We start from the raw sequence: 27,541 nt of genomic DNA on the forward strand, positions 1-27,541 counted from the left end.
TCTACGATCGACGATGATCATAGAAATGAAAATATTTTTTTATGCTTACCAACTCGATCTTGTTGCCCCTGGCAACAAACATGTATGAACCATTTCACGAAGGATATGTCCGAATAACCCAAAGTCTCGATAGTTAGCTCTCGGTCTTCCGTTCAAAAAACAACGTCGATGGAGACGCGTAGGTGCACTATTACGTGGTAGAGATTGTAACTTTCCATGAATTTCCCATTTATCACTCAACGATGCTACTTTGCTTATTTCTTCTTTTGAGGATCGACGAATCAAATGATATTTTTGTTCCAAATTCTTCCTCTTCTTCTCCCGCTGAATCAAACTTTTCCTTGCCATAATGGTTCAGTTCCTATTAGTATCAATGATACAAGTCGGATCCTAGATGTAAAAGTGTATAAGAAAGGGGGTTGCCTTCTCCATCCAAAGAAATGAGATTCTCGTGAAGAAAACACAAAAATTAACCAAATTTGCCCGATGTAGAGGCAATCAAGAAAGCCGCATATGTGAATATATAACCTACGGAAAAGTGAGCTAATCCAACTAATCTTGCTTGTACAATGGAAAGAGCTACTAGTTTATCTCTCCATCGAATCAAATTGGCCAAAGGTGTGCGTTCATGAGCCCATGCTAAAGTTTCAATCAACTCCTGCCAATATCCACGCCACGAAATTAAGAACATAAATAACGAGAGATGGAAAAAGCAGGTCCGATTTCGCCTATTCTTAATCCTAGATGGAATGGAACGACGCGGGGATCCATATGGAAGGGGATACGACTTTACCCTTTCACTCTTTCTGCCGCTATTGCTTGGTTTTGCTCCAAACTTTGAGCTTGGTCGTTTCCTTTCAATCAAATCCTCTCAAATCTTTTATAAATTAAAGATCTTCATCTCTAATTTACTGATCCATGTAACTCCTCTTATCTTGGAGGTATCTCCTGTATCATATTCGCGGTTTTTTGGAAAAAAAATCCGGGAATGTCCTCGTTTGCTGGGATGCACCTGCATTTTTATTTTTTACTATAGAACTTTGCTTATCTTTGTTTAGGGTTGACCTAAGACTTAGTGTTGCTTGACTCATTGACTAGTCGTGACTCAAGGTATGAACTTGACTCGCTGTGATTGACTCAAGGTTGACTCGACTCAAAGTGTTTGACACGTGTGACTCATGACCCATGTGTGCATTGTATTATGATTGTGCGGCTCGAAAATGCAAAAAAAAGAAAAAAAATTCCGTCATTTTTGTGGAGGGTACCGACTTTCTCCTGAAAAAGAAAGACGCAAAAAAGAAAGAAGCAAAGTTTTTGAAGGTGCATGTTGAATAAGCTTAGTCAAATGTCATTTGATACTATCTCTCAAGGTGCAAGGATTAACCCATCCTAGGCTATCTCAATTGTTGACTCAATGATGAAAGCATTTGGGTAACTTAGGCACGGAGGCTAAGCACTTCATACTTCGTGATGCAATGACAATTATGATTGATGAGTGATGTTGATATGACAAGGCATGCTTCAACGTTTTGTTAAGATTCCATGACAAAGGGTTCCTAAGGGAAGTATATTTGGTCATGTATCTGTGATGTATGTGATAGTGACACTAAAGTTAGGCTGCAAGGGCTAAGTGTGTGGGAAAATATTATTTCAAGAGGATTCAAATGATGGTGACTCTTAGGCTAGGTAAGCTAATGATATAGGGATCAAGCCCCCAAGTCTAGCTCTAAATGAATAGGGATGAACACAGGGAATCCCTTGATATGATCACGGTGTAAGTGTGTGAATGTGAATATGAATGCATTTTTATAACGACTGCACCTCGATGTGAGGTTGCCTACGTATCCGTTATGAATCAGGCCGAACGTAGCTCTAGCCGAACCTCGCACAAGTGTGTGTATACCTCAAAAAGGTATTTTAAGGGTTTGTAACGTGGTTAGGCTAAAGGTTATAGAAGAAAGGGATAAAAGCTCAAAACCCTTGATAATCCCCCAAGATGTGCAACCTTGCTTTTGATTCTTTATACCTTTATGCTTGAGGCTTTTAACTCTTTTTTAGCTCTCTTTTCTCTTTTGCTTTAGCATCTATTTTATTTTTATAAGTGTGGGCAATCCCGATCATGCGGTCTATCACTCACTTGGCATTCATGTTTCTCAGGCACGGTACCGAGCACTCGATAAGAGACGCAATCTGAGACGTGTTCTTATCAAAGACATGTTCATGTCAAAGACATTGGAACACTCGCCCTTTTGTACACTTTTATTTATTTATTTATTTATTTATTTTGCTTATTTTTTTCTATTTTATCTTTTGAAGTCACTCAAGCTTTTTTTTTTTTGAAAATTGCATAAGTTGCACACAATCCCATCCCAAAGTTAGGTAGATATGGGTTGAAAAAATGAAGGGTCTATCGTTAGACGAGGCTCAAAGTGGTTTACCAAAAAAGGATGTATAATTGAAGGGTGAAAGGTGATATGATGTGGCTACAAGGGGTGCCTCAAATCATTGGTATACCTTGTGCTTAGTTCAACATTTTATTTTTTATTTTATTTTATTTTTATTTTTATTTTTATTTTTTTTTTTTTTTTTTGCAATGCAATGATCATATGTAAGGAAATAAATGCTCATTTTATTTAAAAGGGAAAAAGAAAGAATCTACAAAATTAAATTCAAGGGAAAAGAAAGGTGCCTATGCTAGACTTATTGGGGGAGGGAAAAAAAGAAAAAGAAAAGGAAAAGGAGGTCATGAAATCTTGTCGTTGAAGCTCGCCTCTTGTCTTATGTTGTTTGCTTCATCATCACCCAGTCTTCTCGCTAGCTAGAGGCAATGGGATCTTGTTTGCTTCTATGAGATCTTGAATGAGATTTTGAAACCTGTAGCATTCATCAGTGGTATGACCGTTTCCTCGATGGTACTTGCAATAGGAGTTGGGATCCCATCTCGAAGATCGATTTTCTGGCGTTGGATCCTCGGTAGGGCCAATAAGTTTGATTAATCCTCGATCGTAAAGACGGTCGAAAGCAGCATCGTAGGTCATTCCAATGGGTGTGAGTTCTCTCCTGGGTTTCTTTTTATATCATTGATTGCCCATGGCTAAGACACCATTATGGTCAAAGGTACTAACATTATTACTAGAGTGGGCGTTTTCGAAAGAAGAAGGATTGTCGTTCTTCTTTCCTTTCCAGCCACCGTGGTTACTATTGTTAGTAGCTTTTTGCTTTGCGAGGTCATCTTCGATTTCAATTACGATGTCATAAATGGCCTAGAAAGTATTCAAATAATGTCGATATTTTAAATGCTTCGAATACTTCTCTTGGAGATTCTTGATAAACATCCTCACAGATTCTTTTTTAGTGGGCACCTCAATCATCTTAGCGGAAGTTTCCCTCCACTTATTAAAGAAAGAAGTAAAGCCTTCATTCTCTTTTTGTCTTAGCATCTCAAGTTGTCTATAATCGGTTTCAACTTGAATATTGCACTTGTACCTATCAATGAAAGTGTTTACTATCGATTCCCAGGTAGAGGTTTTCTCTTTGTCAAAGGAGAAGAACCATTGTTGGCAAACGGTGTCAAGAGATATAGAAAATATAGAGGGAAACACTTTCTTATCAACACCCTTAACACTCATTATTGTTTCAAAAGCTCTTAGATGAAAATAAGGGTTATCTGTTGCCTTGAATTTTGGGATGTCGTTGGCATTGAACTTATGCGGAAGAAGTTCTTTATCCACCAAGACCCCTTGTGAACTAATGCCCTGAAATTTATAGTCACTAGATAGCTTGCTCAAGCTTTCTTGCATGAGGTTCATTTGTTGTTGCTTCAAAGGGTCATAAATTTTGAGGGTTAAAGCCTTTAACACCTCAGTCACGTCAGTCAATTGACTCCTAAGTTCGTTAACTTCCTCTTGAGTTGCCATTATCTTTTTAGCCTTCCTCTTTTGACGAATCGGTTTATCAAAAAGTAAGACTTGAATAAAGAGGTTATCCTTGATTAATCGCCCTTCTCTCCTCGACCAAGTACTGTGGAAAAGGAATTTGGGGATATTCATTGTTAATTGTTTGATTCAAACTTTATTCAACATGCAATGGATAGAAGAAGGTAGAAAAATGAGGATGGTGATATGGAGAAAGCATGTAGATGGAGAGATGTGGAAATTTAGGAATAGAATGTACCCCCAACTCAAATGACGGAAAAAACCGACTCATGCATGAACCTAAGACATGGTCATGGTGATATATACTCAAGTGTGTGCTAAGACTAGTAAGTATAGGTGACATGTTAAGACTCGTGTCATGACCATGTGGCTAGACTATGTGACTAGACTCAATTAATGACTTAACAAGGTATAATTAACAGAATTAATTAGCAAACTATTTAATCAGACACAAAGTGATGACTCGAGCAATAAACCAAACTGTCTCCAAAACGACAGGACTAGCGCCAGACGACAAAGCTGTCGCCAGGCGCTACACTCCACAGAGTGGCGCTGCAGTCCAAATCTCGGCGCCAGTGCTAGAACGTTGATCTGGAACTGCTTCCGGTATTATTACTCTACAGGGTATGCCTAAAGTCGTACTAAGTCAACTCTGATTAGATTATTAGACTCTAATTACAAAAATTAATTAATTAATTAAGCAAAGTCTTTTTAGCCATTAAGCAGTTTATTTTGTCTTAACGCAAGTCAAACAAACGGTTAGGAAAAATCATATAGAGTATGCACAACAAAGAATGCACAAGTAGTCAAGTAGTCACAATATGATGCAATGAGTTTGCAACCTAACCATGGCTCTAGTTCTCTAAAGTTTGGGATATGGGTTAGTCAATAGAGGGTCCATGTTTATTGTCCAGATGCACCGCGCGGAAGCCTAACCGTGAAGGGTTGGCGAGAGTGGACGGGACAACGCGAATTTAGATAAGCTCGCTTCCATGGTTTGGTGAATTCAACATTCTCGGATGTACCCTTTGTTGCTCAGAGCGTTCAATCAGGTAGATGGAGCTTGAATTCCCAGAGGGTTATTTCCATATGTAGAACACATATGGGTTTCAGAAAAAGTGAGAAAAACTCAATCAGGAAGTAAGATCGAGCAAACAATGCTAAAAACTGGTCAAAATTAGAACGCATATTTCTGGCTTGGTATTGGAAGAACTTGGCGCCAGCAAACAGAAGCTAGCGCCACCTTTTGGCTTTAGCGCCTGGCGAAAAAATCTGTCGCCTGGCGCTAACGTCAAAATGTTGGCGCTAATCTTTGTTCGCTGACGCTAGTTCCTACATGCCTCAGCAGCTTTCTGTGCTCGATAAAATTTTCCAGTTTCGCGCAGCATTATTTCGATCCTATTTGTGAAAGATATTCCTCAAATTTCCTACGTGTAAAAATCCTATGTTTTAACTCATTACGGATGGTTTTTCCAATGAGATCTTTTTTATGCATATGACAATAATGTTAATCAAAATTACACACATGAAATACTTAGAACTTTTCGATTCTCATCCACTCATTCTAAATCATTGCCGAAATAAATTTCAGGAATTAAAATAGAAATCCTCCCTAGTGGAGTCGCCAAAAACTGTAGGGAATATTTCAAGTAATACCCCTAGCTTGAACCCCACTGTGATCATAAACTAAAGTACGGTGGCGTCCAAAGGGAAAGAAGATAGAGCAAAAGAGTCGCCAACAAGTTTTAGGAACTTGTAAACTGTTCACGAGGTGAAGATTACACCCCTTAACGATCCAGAAGATCGTCAACTCCAATAGGTCTGGAACCATGATTGGTAGTTCGGGGATGAAGGTACAAATCCAACCTAAAAGAGATTGAACCTGCCCTAATAATAGGCCTCTACTTTATTCTGATCGTATTCAAATGCGCTTTCTGACTAAAATGCAATCAATAGGATTACCCTAAACCTGTTTAATCTATGTTGGTTGAATATTAATGCACAAATAAAACTATTATTGGCGATCACTTGAATTATAATAAAATTAACCCTAAACAAGATTATTAATTATCTTATTAAGCGTGATTACAAGTACAAATTCCCTTTAAACATGCATAAAAAGGTGTGATCAAGCAATAACAATAAATATCAAGCAACATAATAACAATAAATTATAATTATAATCATAATCATAATTATAATAATCATGTTAAAGCATAATATTAATAGCAAGATCCTAGGCATGATACTAACAAGATTAATAACAAGCCCTAGCATGTCACTAAACAATAAAAATCAAAGCTTTAACCCTAACATGATACTAACATAAATATTAGGAAAGAATATAGGAAGCATCGCATGAATCATAATAAGCATATTTGATATTATAACCTTTTCCCTAAACATAATACAAGGAATCATTGTTGTCATTCAAAACATCAAGCATCCTAACATGATACTATGAATTATAATAACAACCTAGACATGATTTCTATATCATAATATCAATGCAAACAATTAAAGCACTTACTTGGATGCCTCGTACCTCTTTCTAATAACAAAATACACACGTTAGTAACTTCAAGGAAAATAATAAATCAAACAATTAAATTAAATAATTGAAAGAGAGATTTGGGACCAAACCCTCAGAAATTAAAACCTTTCACGTCTAGGGCGAAGGCAACTTCGAACTTGGCTAGGTGTGTCTAGTGCTAATGTATGAGGAATTGTGTTTGTAAAAAGCTAGGCTTAGAAAGAGAGAGTGAATCAAGAAATTCTTGATGAGAGTTGGTGAGAATTGGTGAATGAAAACGGAGTTTTTAGGAGACTATTTATAGAGAAAATCATCCAAAAAGATAAAAAATCAAAACAGAGTTCTGACGCGTAAAACGAGGTTAGCACCAGACGCTGACATTAGCGCTAAGCGCCAAGCTTAGCGTCGGGCGCTAATGCTGGCGTTTGGAGCTCACTTAATTATTGACGCGTTTTCTAAAATCAGATAGAAATTGCCGTACAGAAGGATAAAATCGTATTTTCCTCAAAACATTCTTTTGTTCTGATTAAAACTCTAAAAAGTCAACAAAAGTCAATTTATCAATGCTAATTGAATTAGGAATGAAAAGAACCTTCTAGAAGACTAAAACCATTATTAGGAATGATAAATCTATATTAGGCCCTCCTCTATATCATTGGGCCGCATATGAGGCTCAAACCGGGCCCAGTTCAGTAATTTGGCCATAACTACCTCAATATTCATCGGAATTGGGCTTATAATATATCGTTGGAAAGCTCTTTTCCAGCCGTATCCAACTAGACTACTATTGGACCCACATAATGAACTAACCAAACTGGATTGGCTGTTTTCTCAAAATAGGTTTTCAAAAACAGAGAGAAGAGAAAAGAAATTAAAACTATCCGCTACACTAAACTTTCCACACTTTCACTTCATTCGATTATGATTTGACGTGAAAGGTACTCATCACTGAATTTGGTTTTGGGGAGACACAAATGGGTGTCAACAGCGCCTGACGCTGGTCATTAGCGCCAGGCGCTAATGCTTGGCGTCAGGCGTTAATAATCAGTTTCACGCGTTTTGTTTTTATCATATCTTTTGATCCGGAAGCCCAAATACGGCATAATTCATGTCGTTGGAAAGCTCTTGAAGTCTACTTTCCAACCAAATTAAAATCAGATTAAAATATTTTGTATATAAAAAGATATGGCCGAAATAGTGGGACAGGGTCAGTTTTGGATAGACTTTTATATCTCATTCATATCTTTTTCGTTATATCTCGGATTTAATATTATAATATATCATTGGAAAGATAATTTCAAGATCTATCCAACCATATACAATTTTGACAAAGATTATGAGGCACGAAAATAATATCTGACTGTCTTTGAACATCTTTAAATTCGAATAGAATTAGGATTTAAGAAAAGGAAAGTTTTTAAAAAAGAAAGTTTTTATTTAACTCAAATTCTTTAATCTTTTCTTTTCAAAAAGGATAATTAAGATTTTTTAGAAACTCATGGAAGGTTCTAATTAATCCTAATTAGTTTAGGAATAGGATTAGACCTTTGGACCCTCCAAATGATCATTGGGTCGTAGGTAAGATCCGGTTCGAGCCCAGTTTAGTATTTTGGCCATAACTTCCTCATTATTCATCGGAATTGGGCTTATAATATATCGTTGGAAAGGTCTTTTCAAGACCCATCCAACTAAACCATTATTGGACCCTTATCATGGAACAAACTAAACTAGAATGCACGTTTTTCATAAATAAGGTAAGAAAAGAAATATTTTCAAAAACAGAAAGAAGAGATATTTTAATAAAAACATCCTCATCACTAGACTTTTCACACTTTCGCTTTATTCGATAATCAAATGACGTGAAAGGTATTCATCACTGGGTTTGGTTTTGGGGAGACACATTTGGGTGTCTACACCATGCCCACATGGAAACTGTTTGTAATCCCCCATATTTTTAACTTAATTATAATTTATTTATATATTATTCTTACAAATATTTTTATGTCAGTTTCATTAAATAAGTTAATTTTTATGAAAAGATTTAAGTAAACTAATATGTTTTTAACTAATTTACAACAATTTTAACATTATAGCCCAAAACCCAAATATTACTCCTAGTCTAATTAAGAAACCCAAAGCCCAAATAAAACCCTCAAAAACCCTTACCTTCTCCCCCTTCTCACGTGAAAAAAATCAGCTTCACTTCTTCCTCCTTCTCCTTCATTCACGCAGCAAACAGAGAAAAAAAAAACCCCCCGAAGCTTCCCTTGCTGTCGCCCCTGCCGCCGCGCCGCACCACTGCAATTCCAAATGAGGCATGGGGTTTTTCTTTATTGATGTTCCAAATGGGACATGGGTTGGACAACCTTGTCTATTGCTAAATCCAATGAAATAAATAAATGAGTCAGTTAATATTAATTAGTGAGGTCTTAATAAATTTGATAATCGAGTCGTGAATTGAGTCTGTATTTAATGATGCTTGTGCTTGAATATTAGTATCATGTTAGGTATTTTCTTAATTTGTTTTCGCAGCTTGTATGTACTCAGCTTTGCTGACTGTGTGATTTTGTGTGTGTCTTTCTTTGGTCATGGCCTTCGCCTTTCAATGACCCTGTGACGATCCAATTTTTTACACTTGTAATATTGGGGAGCAGAATAACCACAGGTTCTTACACATGCAGCATTCATCAAGGTTGAGGGTTGTGGGATCTTGAGTAGAGAGTTGGTTGTTTCCATATTATTTATTTTGCAAAGTTTGAATTTATTTTAATTCGATTTTAGTTGACACTAATTCTTTTGGGTTTGAATTTTATTTGAACACTGAATTTAATCACTTACTACTTTTTATTGGGTTTTGAATAAGGGCCTTAATGGTTCCAACTTGTAATACTTATTTTGATTTAATTCCTTTGTTTTGAGGTTTATTTAAAACTGTTTTGGTTTTCCGCTGCAAAATTTCTGAGATAGCCTTAACGTTTGAACACGTGGCGGTAGCACACCAGTAATTCTCTTGAAATTGTTCAGGTTATATACAGGTTTCTCACAGGTTTTTAAGAGAGAATTATTGGGGTGTTACAAAGTGGTATCAGACCTTAGGTTAGATTTAATTACCACTAAAGCCAATTAGCTTAGTATGACTTAGGTGCCTATTCAATGATTTAAAATTTTAATTTTAATGACAAAATTTTTTTTTATTCATTTGAAACTAAGTATGTTTTAAACCATTTTATTTAAAACAAATTTGAAATTTATTTTGTCTACTTGGTGATTTTTGGGTAGACTTAATAAGGGAATGCATGCATACATCATACATATTTTTTTTTCTCTTCCATTTAATTATCACATGAAGTGTTATTTTCTTATTTATTTAACATGTTATAATTATGTTCTAATTGATTTATTTGTATGATGTGCTTGTGTTATGCTTTTTGAATGTTCGTTGCGTTGGGTTAACGTAGAAAAAGTATGAGCGACTCAGTAATCACGTCTGAAAGCGTGAGTAATGATATTAGGAACAACCCCATTGCTGTGTCTGAGGATGAGAGTCATACTCGAAGTGACGATACTGTGGAAAGGTTTGAAAAGATTATGACGCCATCTAATCCAGATGAGGAAGACTACCAGTACTTACATGAGTTTAAAACAGCAAAGAATAAGAAGCATAAGATTAAAACCTACCAAAGAATGTTCCATGATTATACTCTTATTGAATTTCCAGATGAGGATGTGCTTGAATGGTTACAACCACCACCCGAAGATCCAAATGTTGGGAAGATAGCTACTAGAAATCCAAATCCGCTCTACAAGTCAATTATTATTGAAGACTCGGATGACGAAAATGACCTTGATTTTGATGTTAATAATTATAATGAGAAGAGAGATAGGAACAGTAATGTGATACCTTGAGGATTATTTTTTTAGGGTGGAGTTAGCATGAATAAGGCATTTGTCATTGATAATAGTTATTAGAACCTCATTATAGTCTGATTTGGATGATTAATTTTAATAAGTAGCTAGTGCTACATAGTCTTTATTTGGGATTGATACCTTTATATAAGTTATAATAAGAAGTTGATATTTTATTTTTAAGAGCTTCATTTCACTTTTATTTGTGAGCAAGAGCAAGTTTAATTTTTGTAATCATATACTTTTTGGGGAAATCTCTTTGTCTATAATCAAACTTGATAAGAGTGTCGCGAGATGGGAATTTTTTTTTCTTCCTTAAATTCATTTAATCCTGCGTATGAATCGTGCTTATATTGTGTGGTTTTGCTTGGGACAAGGGGGTGCAATCTCAAGGTGCCCTTTTGAACCAATTTATGTGATAAATATAATATTGTGATTCAATTAATATGTGTGAATAGTATTTGGGTTTCGTTTAAAATGGAGTGCATATTTATTTTATTTCAGGCGTAGAGCTAGAATGGCTGAGAACGCTGCCTTAGCTGATGTTATTCGTTTGTTGGCTGAAAATGTGATCCAAAACTGGGGAGACCAAGTCGACCCCCAAGCTGAAATGTTTAAGAAGCTGGCCCAGGTTAGACCACCAGTTTTTAGGGGAGGTGCTGACCCTACTTTCCTAGAAAACTAGATTCGAGAGTTTGATAAGCTGTTCGTGGCACTCAACTGTCCTAAGGGTATGAAAGTGGACCAGGCCGCTATGTACCTTAAGGACGAGGCTGATATATGGTGGAGAGACAATGTTGTGACCGTTAGGGCCAAACCTAACTTTGGGTGGGAAGTGTTTAAGACCTCCTTAAGGGACAAGTTTTACCCCCTATTCCTAAAGAAACAGAAGGCTCAGGAGTTCATAAGCCTGGCAATGGGAGACATGTCAATCTCTAAGTACTATAATAAGTTTATGACCCTTTCTAGGTTTGCTCCTGAGGTAGTACCAACTGAAGAGCTGAAGGCTCAGAGGTTTGAGCAGGGGTTGACTGCCGAGTTACAGAAGGACCTAGCCAGAAAAGTTTTCAAAACCCTTGACAAGGTGTATGAGAGAGCTGCCCATCTGTACCATCTGAATACTAGGACTGATAGTGCGAGTGCTAAAGCTGGGGAGAAAAGGAAGGATTTTGGGAAATCTGAGAATCAGGGTAATTTTAAGAGGTCTAGGAATGGGAACTCGTTTGATAGGGGTAACCAGAATGTTAGCAGTTCTTCCCATGCTAACAATGGGGAGAGAACCTACCACTGTAAGAAGTGTAGAAGGAACCACCCTGGGAGAGACTGTGATGGGAATTTGGTGACCTGCAGGTTCTGCAACAAGAAGGGACACAGGGAGTATGAGTGTGACACCAAACATAGACAACAGGGAAATAGTGGGAATGGTGGGAACACCCAGCAGAGTCCTAATAATTTCAATAACCAGGGGAATAGGGGAAATGGTCAAAATGGAAAGTTTGGAAATGGTAGCAACAATAACAACAGGTTTGGCAATGGCAATGGCAATGGCAACAGCAACAACTCAAGCAACAACAACTCAGGCAACAACAACAATGGGTATCAGGCAAGAAACAACACTCCCGGCCGCTTGTTTGTGATGAGCAAGGGAGAAGCTAAGAGGTCCTCGGATGTAGTTGCTGGTACTTTTTATATCCAATCTATCTCTGTCAACACTCTATTTGACTCTGGAGCAGCTTATTCTTTCATTTCTACTTCTGTTGTGCGCAAGTTAAACTTAACTGAATCGAGTCATGTTGATGTGTCAGTCAGTCTGCCTACGGGAAAACTTGTTCATTGTGATAAAATATTCAAAGGCTTGCCTTTGAAAATAGGAGAAGCTATCTTTCCATCAGATCTTATTGAGTTTAACCTAGGGGACTTAGATGTAATTCTGGGGATGGATTGGCTGAGTTTATACAAGGCTAAGATAGACTGTGAGATGCAGAGGGTACAACTGAGTGATCCTTTGGGTAAGAAAGTGTCCTATAGACGGTTAGGGGAGCCTAAAGGTTTTGGGATCATTTTTGCGATGAAGGTGAAGAAGCTAGTGAATAAGGGATGTCCATTGTACTTTTGCTGTGTTCAAGATTTGAGTATGAGTGAGAATAGGCGGATGGAGGATGTGCCCATTGTGAATGAGTTTTTAGATGTCTTTCCAGAAGAGATTTCGAGAATGCCACCTAAGAGGGAAGTTAAGTTTACCATTGACTTAGTTCCAGGAGCTGCACTTATCTCCAAAGCACCGTATAGAATGGCACCGGCTGAGATGAGTGAACTAAAGGCTCAATTGCAGGAGTTGTTAGACAAGGGGTTCATTAGGCCCAGTGCATCACCTTGGGGAGCACCTGTGCTATTTGTGAAAAAGAAGGATGGAAGTTTGAGGCTATGTATTGATTATAGAGAGTTGAATAATGTGACTGTAAAGAATAAGTACCCTCTACCTAGGATATATGACTTTTTTGACCAACTGAAGGGGGCAAGCGTGTTTTCGAAGATTGACTTGAGGTCGGGGTACCATCAGTTGAAGGTTGCAGATAAAGACATTCCAAAAACAACCTTTAGAACTCGGTATGGATATTACGAGTTTACAGTCATGCCTTTTGGGTTAACCAATACACCAACCATATTTATGGACTTGATGAACCGATTGTTTCATGAGTATTTGGATAAGTTTGTAGTTGTGTTTATTGATGACATTTTGGTGTATTCGAAGAATGAGGAAGAACATGCTGAGCACTTGAGAACTACCCTTGAAACTGTTAGAAAGAACAAATTGTATGCTAAGTTTTCCAAGTGTGAGTTCTGGTTGGAGAAAGTGGCATTTTTGGGGCATTACATTTCGAAGGAGGGTGTATCCGTAGATCCTGCGAAGATCAAGGCGGTGAGTGAGTGGCCTACACCTAAGAATGTGACTGATGTTCGTAGTTTCTTGGGATTAGCTGGATATTATAGAAGGTTTGTCAAGGATTTTTCGAGGATAACTAGACCCATGACTAATCTTATGAAGAAGCAGAGCAAGTTTGAGTGGAACGAGAGTTGTGAGTCATCTTTTCAAACCCTCAAAGAGCAATTGACCACTGCACCAGTGCTGGTATTACCTGATGGGATAGAAGGATTCGAAGTGTATAGTGATGCCTCGAAGCATGGTATGGGATGTGTCCTACAGCAGAATGGAAGGGTGATCGCATACGCATCGAGACAACTGAAGAAACATGAAGTCAACTACCCTACCCATGACTTAGAACTTGCAACTGTTGTATTCGCTTTGAAGATTTGGAGGCACTACCTTTACGGTGTTTCTTGTAAGATCTTCACGGACCATAAAAGTCTAAAGTACATCTTTACCCAAGATCACTTGAACATGCGGCAACGTAGATGGTTGGAGTATCTTACAGACTACCATGTCCACATCCAGTATCACGAGGGAAAGGCGAATGTAGTTGCGGATGCCCTTAGCAGAAAGTCGAGTCATAATGTCAATGTTTTGATTGTGGCCAATGAGTTGTGTGAAGATATGAGGAGATTGAACCTTGATGTTATCAACAAAGGAGAGTTAGAGGGATTACTGAGTGCTTTAACCATCCAACCTTCCATATTTGAGGAGATTAAAGAAAAGCAACTGGAGGATGAGTCGTTTCAGAAGATTAGGGATCGTGTGACTAGTGGTGCGGAGACTGAATTCAAGATCCATGAGGATGGGAGCTTGAGATACAAGGAGAGATGGTGCATACCACAGAAGTGTGAAGATATTAAAAGGAAAATCATGGAGGAGTGCCATAATACACCATATTCAGTTCACCCTGGGGGCGATAAGTTGTATAAGGATTTGAAGGAGTTCTATTGGTGGCCGAATATGAAGAGAGAAGTGGCTGAGTTTGTATCTAAATGTCTGACGTGCCAGAAAGTGAAGATAGACCACAAAAGACCCATGGGAAAGGTACAACCATTAGAAATACCAGGTTGGAAGTGAGATTCCATATCCATGGACTTTGTGACAGGCTTACCAAAGACTCGTACTGGGAATGACACGATTTGGGTGATTGTAGACAGACTTACTAAGACAGTGATGTTCATTCCTATCAAAGAAACCTGGAAAAAGAAGCAGCTAGCAAGCGTCTATGTGAAGAATGTAGTTCGGTTGCACGGAGTTCCCAAGGACACAGTGTCAGATAGAGACTCGATGTTTCTATCAAAGTTTTGGCAAAAAGTGCAAGAGAACCTTGGGACAGCATTGAAGATGAGTACTGCCTTTCACCCTGCAACCGATGGTCAGACTGAGAGAACAAACCAAACCATGGAGGACATGTTGCGAGCTTGTGCTTTAGACTTCCAAGGAAATTGGGAGGATCACCTACCTTTGATCGAATTCTCTTACAATAACAGTTACCATGCAAGCATCAAGATGGCACCTTTTGAAGCATTGTATGGAAGGAAGTGCAGAAGCCCAGTTTGCTGGAATGATTACAGTGAACGGGTTACTTTGGGTACAGATTTCATTGAGGATATGGTGGGCAAGGTGAGACTAATCCAGTCGCGTATCAAGGCAACACAAGATAGACAGAAGAGTTATGCTGACTTGAAGAGGAGAGATGATGAGTTTAATGTTGGGGACAAAGTATTTCTAAAGGTTTCTCCAACAAAAGGTGTGATGCGATTCGGCAAGAAAGGGAAGCTTAGTGCAAAATATGTGGGTCCGTATGAAATTCTCCAACGTGTGGGGAAATTGGCTTACAAATTGGCCTTGCCAATGGAGTTCGAGAAAATGCATGATGTATTCCACATTTCCCAACTGAAAAAGTATGTGCCTAGTGAAACCCATGTTTTGCGGCCGGAGACTATTCAACTAGATGAGTCTCTAACTTATGAAGAAAGACCAGTCAAGATACTAGACCACAAGGTGCGTAGTACTAGAAACAAAGATGTGAAGATAGTGAAAGTCCTTTGGTCAAACCAAGAGTACGAAGAGGCTACTTGGGAGGCCAAGGAAGAGATGAAAAACAAATATCTCGAGTTGTTTGACGAGGTGAGTTACGAGGGCGTAACTCTTTTCTTTTGAGGGGGGAAGAATGCGATGTAATTTCGCGCTTTTACCTCAATTATACCATTTATTGCTTGATTTTGCATGTTTTGGTTATAATTATGCATCATTATTGCGTTTACATACAATAAAAGTATGTAAACTTTGGCCAAATATGAGTTCATTGAGTACAAAGTTCGATTTGTTAAGTGTGTTTGTTGAGAAGCAAGCAATTTACAGCAATACAAAACGCATAATTTTGAATACTTTTGAGGAACTATGGATTTTGGGTAAAGTTTCGAGGGCGAAACTTCTTTTAAGAGGGCTAGATTGTAATCCCCCATATTTTTAACTTAATTATAATTTATTTATATATTATTCTTACAAATATTTTTATGTCAGTTTCATTAAATAAGTTAATTTTTATGAAAAGATTTAAGTAAACTAATATGTTTTTAACTAATTTACAACAATTTTAACATTATAGCCCGAAACCCAAATATTACTCCTAGTCTAATTAAGAAACCCAAAGCCCAAATAAAACCCTCAAAAACCCTTACCTTCTCCCCCTTCTCACGTGAAAAAAATCAGCTTCACTTCTTCCTCCTTCTCCTTCATTCACGCAGCAAACAGAGAAAAAAAAAACCCCCCGAAGCTTCCCCTGCTGCCGCCGCGCCCGCCTGACCGCCGCGCCGCACCACTGCAGTTCGCTCTCCCCTCTTCTCCTTCCTCTTATTTCTCTTTCTTTATTTCTTATTATTTTGATTAAAGATTCAATTTTTATTTGATTTCAATTATAAAATTATTGTTATTAGGCTTTAATAGTATGTATAAATTACAAAAGATTATAAATTTATGGATTTTGTATGTCTAAATTATTAAATAAAATTTCAGATTATGTATTTTGCATATTTTAGGGTTTAAAACATTGATTTTTCATGTTTTAGGACTTGATTACGTGTTAATCAAACTATCTAATCATATTATGTTTAAATTACATTAAAATATAATTATCTTAATCATAAATAAATTTTCAGATTTATTAAAGTTTCAATTTTTATGAACAAGTAGTGTTAATTTCATGTTTTTATGCTTCTAAACCTACAAAATAATCATTGTGAGTATTTTGTGATTGAAAAAGCTTTGAACTTTATATTCTAACTTTAAAAATAATTTTCAGATCTCATACCTTTTATTTTGAAGCCTCTAATTGCATTGAATTGATATATTCTTGGGTTTTTAACACACTAACTTGCTATATAATGACTAATTCAAGTAATTATGCTTATGGGGTTATTTTATATATTTAAAACAAAATTCCAGATTTATTTACCCACTTTAAAGTTGCTGTAATTTGATATAAAACACTATATTTTCATAATTCTAACATGTAAACTTAAAGTTGAGATGTTATATTACTAACTTTGATTTTTGGGGACAATCTAAAGGCTTTATTTTGGTGATTTAAGAGGTTTTAAAGTAGTTTAGTATTGCTGTAATTTTAATTGCTTTGGTATTGATTTATTTCTAATTGTTTGGTTTAGGAGAGGACTTTGTAGAAGACGACTTCTAGTTTTAAAGTGGCCAACCGGATTGTTTACACAAGGTATGTACAAGATACGAAACCTTGCTTGTAGGTGCATGTTTAAGGACGGATCGAGAACTTAGTATCATGTATAGGATTGACTGGGTTAAATTGTCTGGTTATACATTGTGAATTTCAAATGATGTGCACTAGTTTATAATGCAAGTATTATTTGTGCTTTAATTATGCAAGGTGCGCTTAAAGGCAAAGGTATGTGATTGGTGTAAAGATCAAATCATTACTCGTTCATGATTATGTAAACTGGATGAGTAAAGGAGAAATTCAAGTCTTGTAAGACGAGGTTAAGGTTTTGGGGTGCCTTATGCACTCAAGGTGTTTATACACCGAGGTAGTAATGGAATAATTAATAAATGTTGTTTATCACTAATAAATCAAGAATCTAAATTGAGAATTTTCCATGTTTGATTGAATTGCTTTTGGGATGTTTGTATTGATATGTATATGAGTCATCACCAAGTCTAAACCTGTAAATCACGTAAAGTGCAAGATGGATGAGCAATAAAACTCTGGAATGGTGCACATCTGGAGTAATGACAAGCAGGGGTTGGGGTACATGGGGTATTAGCCGTGTACTTTTATCGAGGTTGTCTGATCTACGAGTCTCTTATTTCAAATATTATTTTTCTAAAACTAGGAGTTAGGTGAGATCTCATACTAATTACGGTCACGGAGTCGCGCCCGTGGTCGTTGGATGTTTATTGATGTTTCCGAAATGAGGCATGGGGTTTTTCTTTATTGATGTTCCAAATGGGACATGGGTTGGACAACCTTGTCTGTTGCTAAATCCAATGAAATAAATAAATGAGTCAGTTAATATTAATTAGTGAGGTCTTAATAAATTTGATAATCGAGTCGTGAATTGAATCTGTATTTAATGATGCTTGTGCTTGAATATTAGTAGCATGTTAGGTATTTTCTTAATTTGTTTTCGCAGCTTGTATGTACTCAGCTTTGCTGACTACGTGCTTTTGTGTGTGTCTTTCTTTGGTCATGGTCTTCGCCTTTCAATGACCCTGTGACGATCCAATTTTTTACACTTGTAATATTGGGGAGCAGAATAACCACAGGTTCTTACACATGCAGCATTCATCAAGGTTGAGGGTTGTGGGATCTTGAGTAGAGAGTTGGTTGTTTCCATATTATTAATTTTGCAAAGTTTGAATTTATTTTAATTCGATTTTAGTTGACACTAATTCTTTTGGGTTTGAATTTTATTTGAACACTGAATTTAATCACTTACTACTTTTTATTGGGTTTTGAATAAGGGCCTTAATGGTTCCAACTTGTAATACTTATTTTGATTTAATTCCTTTGCTTTGAGGTTTATTTAAAACTGCTTTGGTTTTCCGCTGCAAAATTTCTGAGATAGCCTTAACGTTTGAACACGTGGCGGTAGCACACCAGTAATTCTCTTGAAATTGTTCAGGTTATATACAGGTTTCTCACAGGTTTTTAAGAGAGAATTATTGGGGTGTTACACTGTTTATGTGGAAGCTTCTACATAATGGAATCGCTACAAAGACTAATTTGGGAAGACAAGGCCTGGTTGTAAGTATACACTGTGACCTCTATGGGACACAGGGGGAAGATTTACAGCACTTCTTTAGATTTTACAATTTTGCACGAAATGCATGGAGGGGTGAGATTTTAGGTATCCACTCACAAGCTAACGCAAACCAATCCTTCAACGATTAGATTATGTACTATATCAAACTATTTCTAAGCCAGGATGGTTTTGATGGTCACATGACGACCTTTTTCATCGCAACTCTTTGGGGGTTGTGGATATTCTGTAATCAGAGGGTTTTCAACCCGGCGGGTGCTGATCATTTGTCGACACTGATAATTATATCTTAAGGTCTTTGCCAACAGGATCAGTTTACTGCTAAGAAGGCAGGGGGTCTTCGCGCTTTGCACCCTTTTGAACTGGTAAGTGATTACCCTCCGGGGTTTTTACGTGGTATTTTGCAGGACACAAAATCTGGAAGTTTGCTAGTGCAAACGGTTATTTTGGTTGATGGCTCGTGGAATAAACGAACTAACAGATCGAGGATGGGTTGGTGACCATAATTTGGGAAGTACGGGGAACAAGGCTGGCTTGGAGAGGTTGCTTCTGGGCTTCCTCAGCCTGCTCTTCATGCGGAGTTGAATGCCTGTCTCTTAGGGTTACAATGGGCGGTTGCAAGGTCATTTCGTGCGGTTACAATTTACATAGACTCTATTACAGTTGTCCATTGCCTTCGTGGTGCCCAAAATTCGGATATTGCTATTCGTTGGACACTTGCTCATATTAGCCACTTAAGCACCAGGTTCGAGTGGTGTATCGTTCTCAAGGTGGATTGGGTGGTAGTGGAGAGGGCACACGTCCTTGCTACGTGCTATGACAGCAAACTCTAGTTTATCCTCTTTTAATTTTGTCTTTTAGTGCCCTATTATGTGTAACCTCTTGTCCAAATAAATAAAAAATAATAACTAAATAAAAAAATTTAAAAAAAGGTACTTTTTATACAGCATAATAAACGGAGTACTTTTTTTATACTTTTTTTTTCTTTTTGGCAATAAATATGCAAAAATGCCACCTACGCGACCTAGCTAGTAGCTAGACGCTTATATAACGCCTTAACGATGAACACAACCAAGGGCGAAGGGAAGGGGGGCTGCTGGAGGCCCGGCCTCCCCTGCCCAGATTTGCTGCCCGTATATTATAGTTTATGGCCCCCCTTAAAATTAGTATATAAAATATTCAAGACACAATTATAACAATAAATATACCTTGTCATGTTGGTTAGGTTATGTTTTATTTTTCCAAGTGGGTTGGGTTCGAATCCCATCTCCTACATATTTTTTTAATTAAAACTTCTTATTCAACGTGGGTTTCTAGCAAACCAAATCAGGTATTTTTTAAAATTCTTCTTTTTGATTTTTTTTTTTTTTAAATTATGTTATGTCATTCAATTATTAAATTTCTTTGTGCTATTTACATGATTGTGAAAATTTTAGGGTTATAGTCTACTTAATTTGAGAATTATAGTTTTTATATTGATAGGGATTAAATCATGAAATCAAAAACACTAGATTTTTTTTTTTTACAAAAAAAAGTTAATAATCAACAAGAGGAGGGTTCCACTTCAAAGGCAAATTTTTTTTTTTTACAAAGGTATTTTTTAAAATTTTTCATTTTGATTATTTTTTAAAAATTATGTTATGTCATTCAATTATTAAATTTCTTTGTGCTATTTACATGATTGTGAAATTTTAGGGTTATAGTCTACTTAATTTGAGAATTATAGTTTTTATATTGATAGGGATTAAATCATGAAATAAAAAACACTAGATTTTTTTTTACAAAAAAAGTTAATAATCAACAAGAGGAGGGTTTCACTTCAAAGGCAAATTTTTTTTTTACAAAAAGTTAATATTCAACAAGAAGAGGATCTTTTCTGCAATGAATATCGTAAAAATTCAATTAAGGAGTAAAAAGGAAGATGATTTTCTTAGAGATGTTTTGGTTGTATACATAGAAAAAAAAATTGTCGTAGATTTTAGTGTTTAATCTTTGATTGATGATTTTGCTACTATGAAAAATCATCGAGTACGATTTAACTAAAATTTTTTAGTGACAATAAAATATTAGTACACTTTAATTTTTTTCCATCAATCTTTTGTCTATTAAGTCCGGCCCCCGGGACTTCAAAATCCTGGCTTCGCCATTGAACACAACGCAACGATATGCAATCATTTTACAATAGGTACTACTAAAAGCAACCATTAGACAAATGGATATGCAAATAAATCGTATGAATGGGTCACCACATCAAGAATCAAGCTATGCTCATAATTCAGAAATCCAGGTGAGGTTATAATTTTACATCCATGGATATTATCTACTACGTATGCAACCTCGGTACCTCCATTTTTTTTTATGTCACAATGATTTTCAAAGTCGATATAATATTTTTAATACTCGTATTTATTATAGTGAGAAGTTGTAGACGAAGTTTTTAAAGTTAACAACTAACAAGTCTAACAACCAATTTGAAGTATAGAAAACATATAGGGATCAGGCTGGTGTATTTCTTTTAAGCTTGGGTCTTATTAATTAAATTTATTAATTATATGGTTTTTTTTTCTCTTTTCTATGTAGGCAAACTCGATATCGAAAACGATTCATATAGAACTTGGATGTGCATGTGGCCCAAATACGTTGATGATAGTTCCAGAATTGATTCAAGTTACAAACGAGAAATTCAAAGAAAAAGAAATTCCACAAATACATGTATTTTTGAACGATCTTTATAACAATGACTTTAATTCAATATCAAGGTCTCTGGGTCTTTTCCTGAAGATCTTGAGAACAAAAGGTGTGGCAATAATATGGGGTCCTTCTTCGTATCTATGACTCCAGGATCTTATCAGAAGAGATTATTCCCTGATAATTTCCTACATTTTGTCCACTGTGCTAATAACGCGCATTGGTTGAGCAAGGTAAACTCTTGTTAAATTTTACTCGTAATCTTATTTAGGGTGCCATGCACCTCAAAATAAAAACTAACTTTGAATGAGCTGAAAATAAGTATAAATATCAGGGTCTAAATATTATTTTCCTTTGTTTTTAAATACTTGTTCTATTTTTTTATGCGTTGAGTTTTAGGAGAAATTAGAGAAAAATAATAAAATATGGAGGTTGTGGGGTATGTGGAAGAATAAAAAATTATAAAAAAACAAAAGTAATTAAGAGAATTGGAGGTGAGAGAATATGAAATTAATAAAATATGATTTATGTTGGGTCTACTAGTTGAGAGAAATGAAATAAATATTGTAAAAACTTTTCAAATAAAGAAATAGATCAAGTATTTAAAAACGACCGAAAATGAAAAGTGGAGCAAGTATTTAAAGACACATTTAAATATATCAATACACAATAAAATATCATACTACCTCCGTTACATATTATGTGCAACGATTAGACATTTTTCCTCTCTACTTTATGTCAAATCGTTGCAAATAATATGTAACGGAGGTAATACATCCGTTATTAAGTTATCCTAAAATGAGCAAAAAGTTACCCTAATACGAATAAAAGTTCCCTGACATAAATAAAAGTTAGGAAATATTTATTTATTATTGATATAAGTTACTCAAAAAACTTTAAAAGTGACCTTAAATTTGATAAAACTGACCCCTGATGTATAGTAAATTATTGTACACCACATGTATACAAAAGTTACTCGTATTTAAAAACGAAGAGAATATGAAGCAAAGAAATGTACTTATTACGAAGTATAAAGCAATGATCTAATAATGGTGAATGATATATATGATAGGTACCAGATGATTTGTTCGATAAAGACGGGGCTTCATTACTGAAGGGTTACATGTAGAGACTAGTCCACCCGAAATTTGCATAGCATATCAAAAACAGTTTGCGACGGACTTTACCGCATTTTTGAAGTGTCGTGGGGAAGAGGTTATTAAAGGAGGAGGTTATTAAAGGAGGTAGGATGATTATCAACATAATGGCCAGTTCTGAGAATCATGGACCACATCAAATGTGGATACTCAAACTAAAGAACATGGTCATACTTGATATGCTTAATGAGGTACTCCCAATTATTTTACTGATTGTTAATCTTAGCTTATATTTTACTACTCCCTCCGTCCCTAAATTACATTCCTCTTTCTAGCATTTATTCCTCACATAATAGAGAGAAAGAGGAATGTAATTTAGGGACGGAGGGAGTACATTTTAAAAAGAACGAAGTAAAAATGCTAAATTCTTTTTTTAAAAAAATGTAAAAATGCTAAATTGGTGGAATTCTATGTATAAGCTTATCAAAGAATACATGTTTATCACTAAGATAAATAAAAATTATCACATCTTATCTTTAAATTTTGTCAAAGAATACATGTCAATAATTTTATCATTAAAATTGAGCTTACAGTTGTTGATAACTAAATAAATGTTTTGTTAATTCACCAAAATTTAATATAAACAAGGTCTCAACATGAATAACAAAAATAATTAATCAAAACGAATAAAAACAAGTAAGATAAATACTAACGTCCAACTCCGTGTTTTTAAGTGTTACCTACAATTTTACCCGAGTATAGGAAAGACAACTTTAATCAACTTTAATGAAATAAGAGTAAAGTTGGGGGGGTGTTAATTAAGTATTTAATAATGGAAAAAAAATAGTATAGTTCATAGTTTATTGAAAAATAATGAATCTTCTATAACTATATACTAAAGGCGAAACCAAAGATGACACGTGTCAACTTTTGGTTAAAAGATTTTCCGCCAAAACTTTTTTTTTTTTTTTTTTTTTTTTTTTTTTTTTTTTTGCTTTATGGTTTTTTGTCAAAAAATCTTCTTAGAAAAGATTTAATATATGTAATACAAAGTATTATATTTTCATTCCTTTCTTACAAAAATAATACTTTTTCCTTCCAAAATAATCATTATGTTTCTTCCTTATATATTATACTCAAATATTAATTACTAGACGAAGCCCGTGCGATGCACGGTTTGTCAGTATTTTTTTGAAAAAAATATTTTCATATTTATGTGATTAAAATTGTTATTATATTAGTTTTAGAATATTAAATAAAATTCCTAATATCAAAAGATAATATTTTGTATTTAATTAATTCAAAATTTAAAATTTCATTTGCTAATTTTGCTTATGTGACATTTGAATTATTTAATTGTAAAAGAAATTAATAATCTCTTATTTAATTGGCTACTACTTAAATTCATAATCCTACATGGCGCGCTAAGAAAATTAAATCCTACGTGTCTCTCTAAAAACTCGGGGAAAAACTCCCCTTTATATATATATATATATTAGATTTCATTATTTGATATGTTAAGTATCTTTAATTATATGTATAATATTTTGGTTTCCTATCTTTATCTAATAACTACATATTGTAACATTATGAATTTATGATGCAACCGATGTTTTATTTTATTAAGCATACAATACAATTTTTTAATTAAAGATTAAATTAACAAACTTGTCAGATTTATATATACATTTATTTTTTTGGATAAAATAAAAAATACTAAGTATGTAGGTAATTTTAAACATATATCATAACTTTTTAAGTATTTAAAATAGGAATTATATGGGTTAAAAAGTATTCTTTTTATATAATATTTTTGCATCAATACACCAAGGGTTTTATGTTACACCACATGCCCAAATTATTACCACAAGAAATCTTATTGTGATATTATCTATGCGATAATATGACCTTTTTTTTAATTATAATTTCACATTTTAAAAGTGGTCAATTTTATATGGAAGAAGAAAAAAAAAAGATGTATATAGAGATATTGTAGATGGAAGACTAGCTACATACATATATATATAATTATTATTTGTTTGTCAAAAAGAACAATAGTACAGAGTTTGTTGTGAATTTTAAAACACTAATAGTCAAAGGAGTATTTTTACAAAACTCATTTTGTTATTAATAAGCTTTTTGTACTTTGTTTGATTTTTCGTATTTTATTTTAGTAAATATTAGAAATAATAAGAAAGTAAGTATATTGTAGTTAAATGTTTCATGTGGTTTATAATACTTTTTTACAATTTAATTTTTGAAATTAAATACGAATTATTATGTTACAAGCACTAACGATAATTATAATTATATTGTTAGACCAATAAAAGTATGAAAATTACCGTGCATAGCACACGGGAACTAACATAATGTGATATGAGAGAAATGATATTAAAAAATAGTAGTGGTGGAGACCATTAATTAAAGCAAAGATATAGAATATTGTAATATACTCTCTTTGTCCAAGAATAATTGATACGGTACTTTTACACACATATTGACGCACTAATTTGACCTTATATATTTTTATATAATTTTTTTTTGAACAGGGGAAAGAATAATATCATTAAATATATTTTTATATAATTAAATATGAATGAAACTTATATTATAAAACTTTATATTAATACCTATATAACAATATATTTAATGACAAAATATGTTTTATTATGTTACTTAACAATTATAGTCAGAGGATCAAAGCTATATATCAGTAGTAAGAAAAAAAAAAAAAGAAAAAAAAAAGAAAGTCCAAAGTCTCAATTGATTTGGGACAAAGGGAGTAGCTTTTTGCCAAAAACGAAGGTAACATTTATAAAATACGATTGTATTTGGTAAGTGTAACACTTAATAAAATACAAAAAGATTATCCGCTTTTCAAAATGTACTACTCCGTATCTACCAAATGTAAGGTGGACATATTTTTACTCCTTTAACTGTTATATAAATCAGGCTATCAGGGTAACTTTCATACATATTAGGGTAATTTTTGATAATTTTAAGACAAATTTATAATAGATGTACAACATTAATTATAAAAAAATTTCTTTTAACATAGTAAATATAAATAGTCATGTAGATATAATTATTATTAAATGAATAGAAATCCAAAAATACTGAAAATTATTTTGCACATTTTTTTTATGGACATTCAACTATTCAAGCATCCAATAATATTTATGCATCATGTGATCACCATTCTAAACCATCCACAACTTTATCATGTAATTATCACTTTAAGTGAATTTAATTATATGGATAACATGAGCTCATAAAACTATACTAGTCTTAATACATAAATATTGCCTCGCATTATATAGGGCTTGGTTGATGAAGAAAAAGCCAACAATTTTAACCTTCCCTTCTACCCCCCTACCGTGGATGAAGTAAACAAGTTGGTGGTGGATCAAGGATCCTTTTCATTGACAAGCATGAAATCTTTAGCGTATTATGGGATGTACCTATGTCGGAGTCGAGAGACGATATCGATGAGCATAAGAGAGCAAGGTTTGTGGCAGGGCCAGTTATATCAGGATGTGAGTACATGATATCGAAGAAAATTGGTGAAGAAGCTGCTAAAGAGTTTTTCCGGCGTTTTATAGAACTTGTCCGCAAATTCTTGTCCACTGGTGATGAGCTTTACACCTTACATCAGGTCGTTTCTTTGATAAGGAAGTGAAGAAAAGCATTCTAAGCTCGGTAATAATAAGCATGGTTTCTGGTAGTTGCTATAACTTTCGAATAATATTGGTCTAAGTGAACACAATTAGGCCAATGTGTGTAATAATTAATTATACTCTTAATTAGTAGGTTCTACTAAGATTTGTGTGGGATTTGCCTTCTTTTCAGTACATAAACGCTTGCGTAGATAATTACACTCATCTTTGATCGCCTTTTGTGATTTATACTTAAGTTAAAATATAGTCATGCGGGTTTTTGTTTAAATCGTCTTAATAAATCTCATCACGGAATCTATTGATTATAATTTTTACTTAATTATTAGAAATTAAGTATATATTGATGATTAGATTTATGTATTGGCAAACATGATAATGTGGCAGGTCAAATAAAAAATAACAAAGACCAATTACACAAATTTGGAGCTATAGTTATTAAACAAATCCAATGACCAAGTAAAACAAGGGAATAACAATAACATTACATAGGCTTGGTTTAAAAAATATTTACATGAATGATTAAATGGAGTTATATAGTGAATTATTATTGAATTTCCAAAGTAAAATTAAATAAATGAAAAGTAAAAACAACCATTTGGGGCCCTTCAAAATTCATTTTTGGGGTTCATGGTATGTCAATGGTCTCCTTCTCAGAGAAGAAATCAATGGTACCCACAGTTAAGGGTAGCGAATCACTTAAATGTATAATTCAATTTGTGTTGTTATGCCTTTTTCAGCTCGTTAATATATATGTATGTATGTCATCAAAGTTTGTTTGTTCAACATCCTCTTATGCATTTTTCAAGTTCAGATCAATGGAAAGCGGGATTCAATAATTGTATGATGTATTCTATGTCGTATGTTCAAAGGCAATTGATGGATTTCTCAACCCAGCAAGATCAAGCACGGGAAGATGTCTTTTAATTTAATATATTCTCGTTGTAATAACAAAGGAGCTAGTAAGGCTCGTAGTTTGTAATACTGTTATATTTATTTAACCCGTAGTCAAAAAAAAATCCAACATAAAATAAATATATATATTGAGAAACTATAGAATAAGACTAAAAATTACATTAATTAAACTAAAAATTTGATGAATCCAAAAAATGTTGATGATACTATTAATACCATTAATAAAGTAATATAATTAATTACTTAAAAAATATATCAATTATGAATTATTAATCATTAAAATATTATGCTACTCATATTTCAAACTACTACTGTAAAATTTTTACACTCAAAGATACAAAAACACCTCACACTTTGGTTGACATATTGATAATTATGTTCTCAAAATACTACATAATATAAAAGATTACAAGATAAATAATTCCACAAAACTCCAAGATACTACATACTATAAGATGCAAGAACTCCTCTGGCTTTGGTTAACATATTGATAATTATGTACACAAAATACTACATAAAAGATTCCAAGATAATAAATAATTCCACAAAACTCCAAGATACTACATA

At 34.4% G+C, this 27,541-nt stretch overlaps 1 protein-coding gene across 1 annotated transcript; it reads left to right on the plus strand.

Moving 5' to 3' along the window:
* The first annotated feature begins 20,812 nt into the window (after nt 1-20,812).
* Nucleotides 20,813-22,417, plus strand: LOC145636712 (carlactonoate CLA methyltransferase-like). The gene is made up of 4 exons (XM_081688273.1): nt 20,813-20,887; nt 21,181-21,312; nt 21,360-21,521; nt 22,361-22,417. The coding sequence occupies exons 1-4, from the start codon at nt 20,813-20,815 to the stop codon at nt 22,415-22,417; spliced, it is 426 nt and encodes a 141-aa protein (XP_081544399.1).
* The last annotated feature ends 5,124 nt before the right edge of the window (nt 22,418-27,541 follow it).

This window comes from Chenopodium album, chromosome 6 (assembly GCF_948465745.1).
Source record: "Chenopodium album chromosome 6, dcCheAlbu1.1, whole genome shotgun sequence".
NCBI lineage: Eukaryota > Viridiplantae > Streptophyta > Magnoliopsida > Caryophyllales > Amaranthaceae > Chenopodium > Chenopodium album.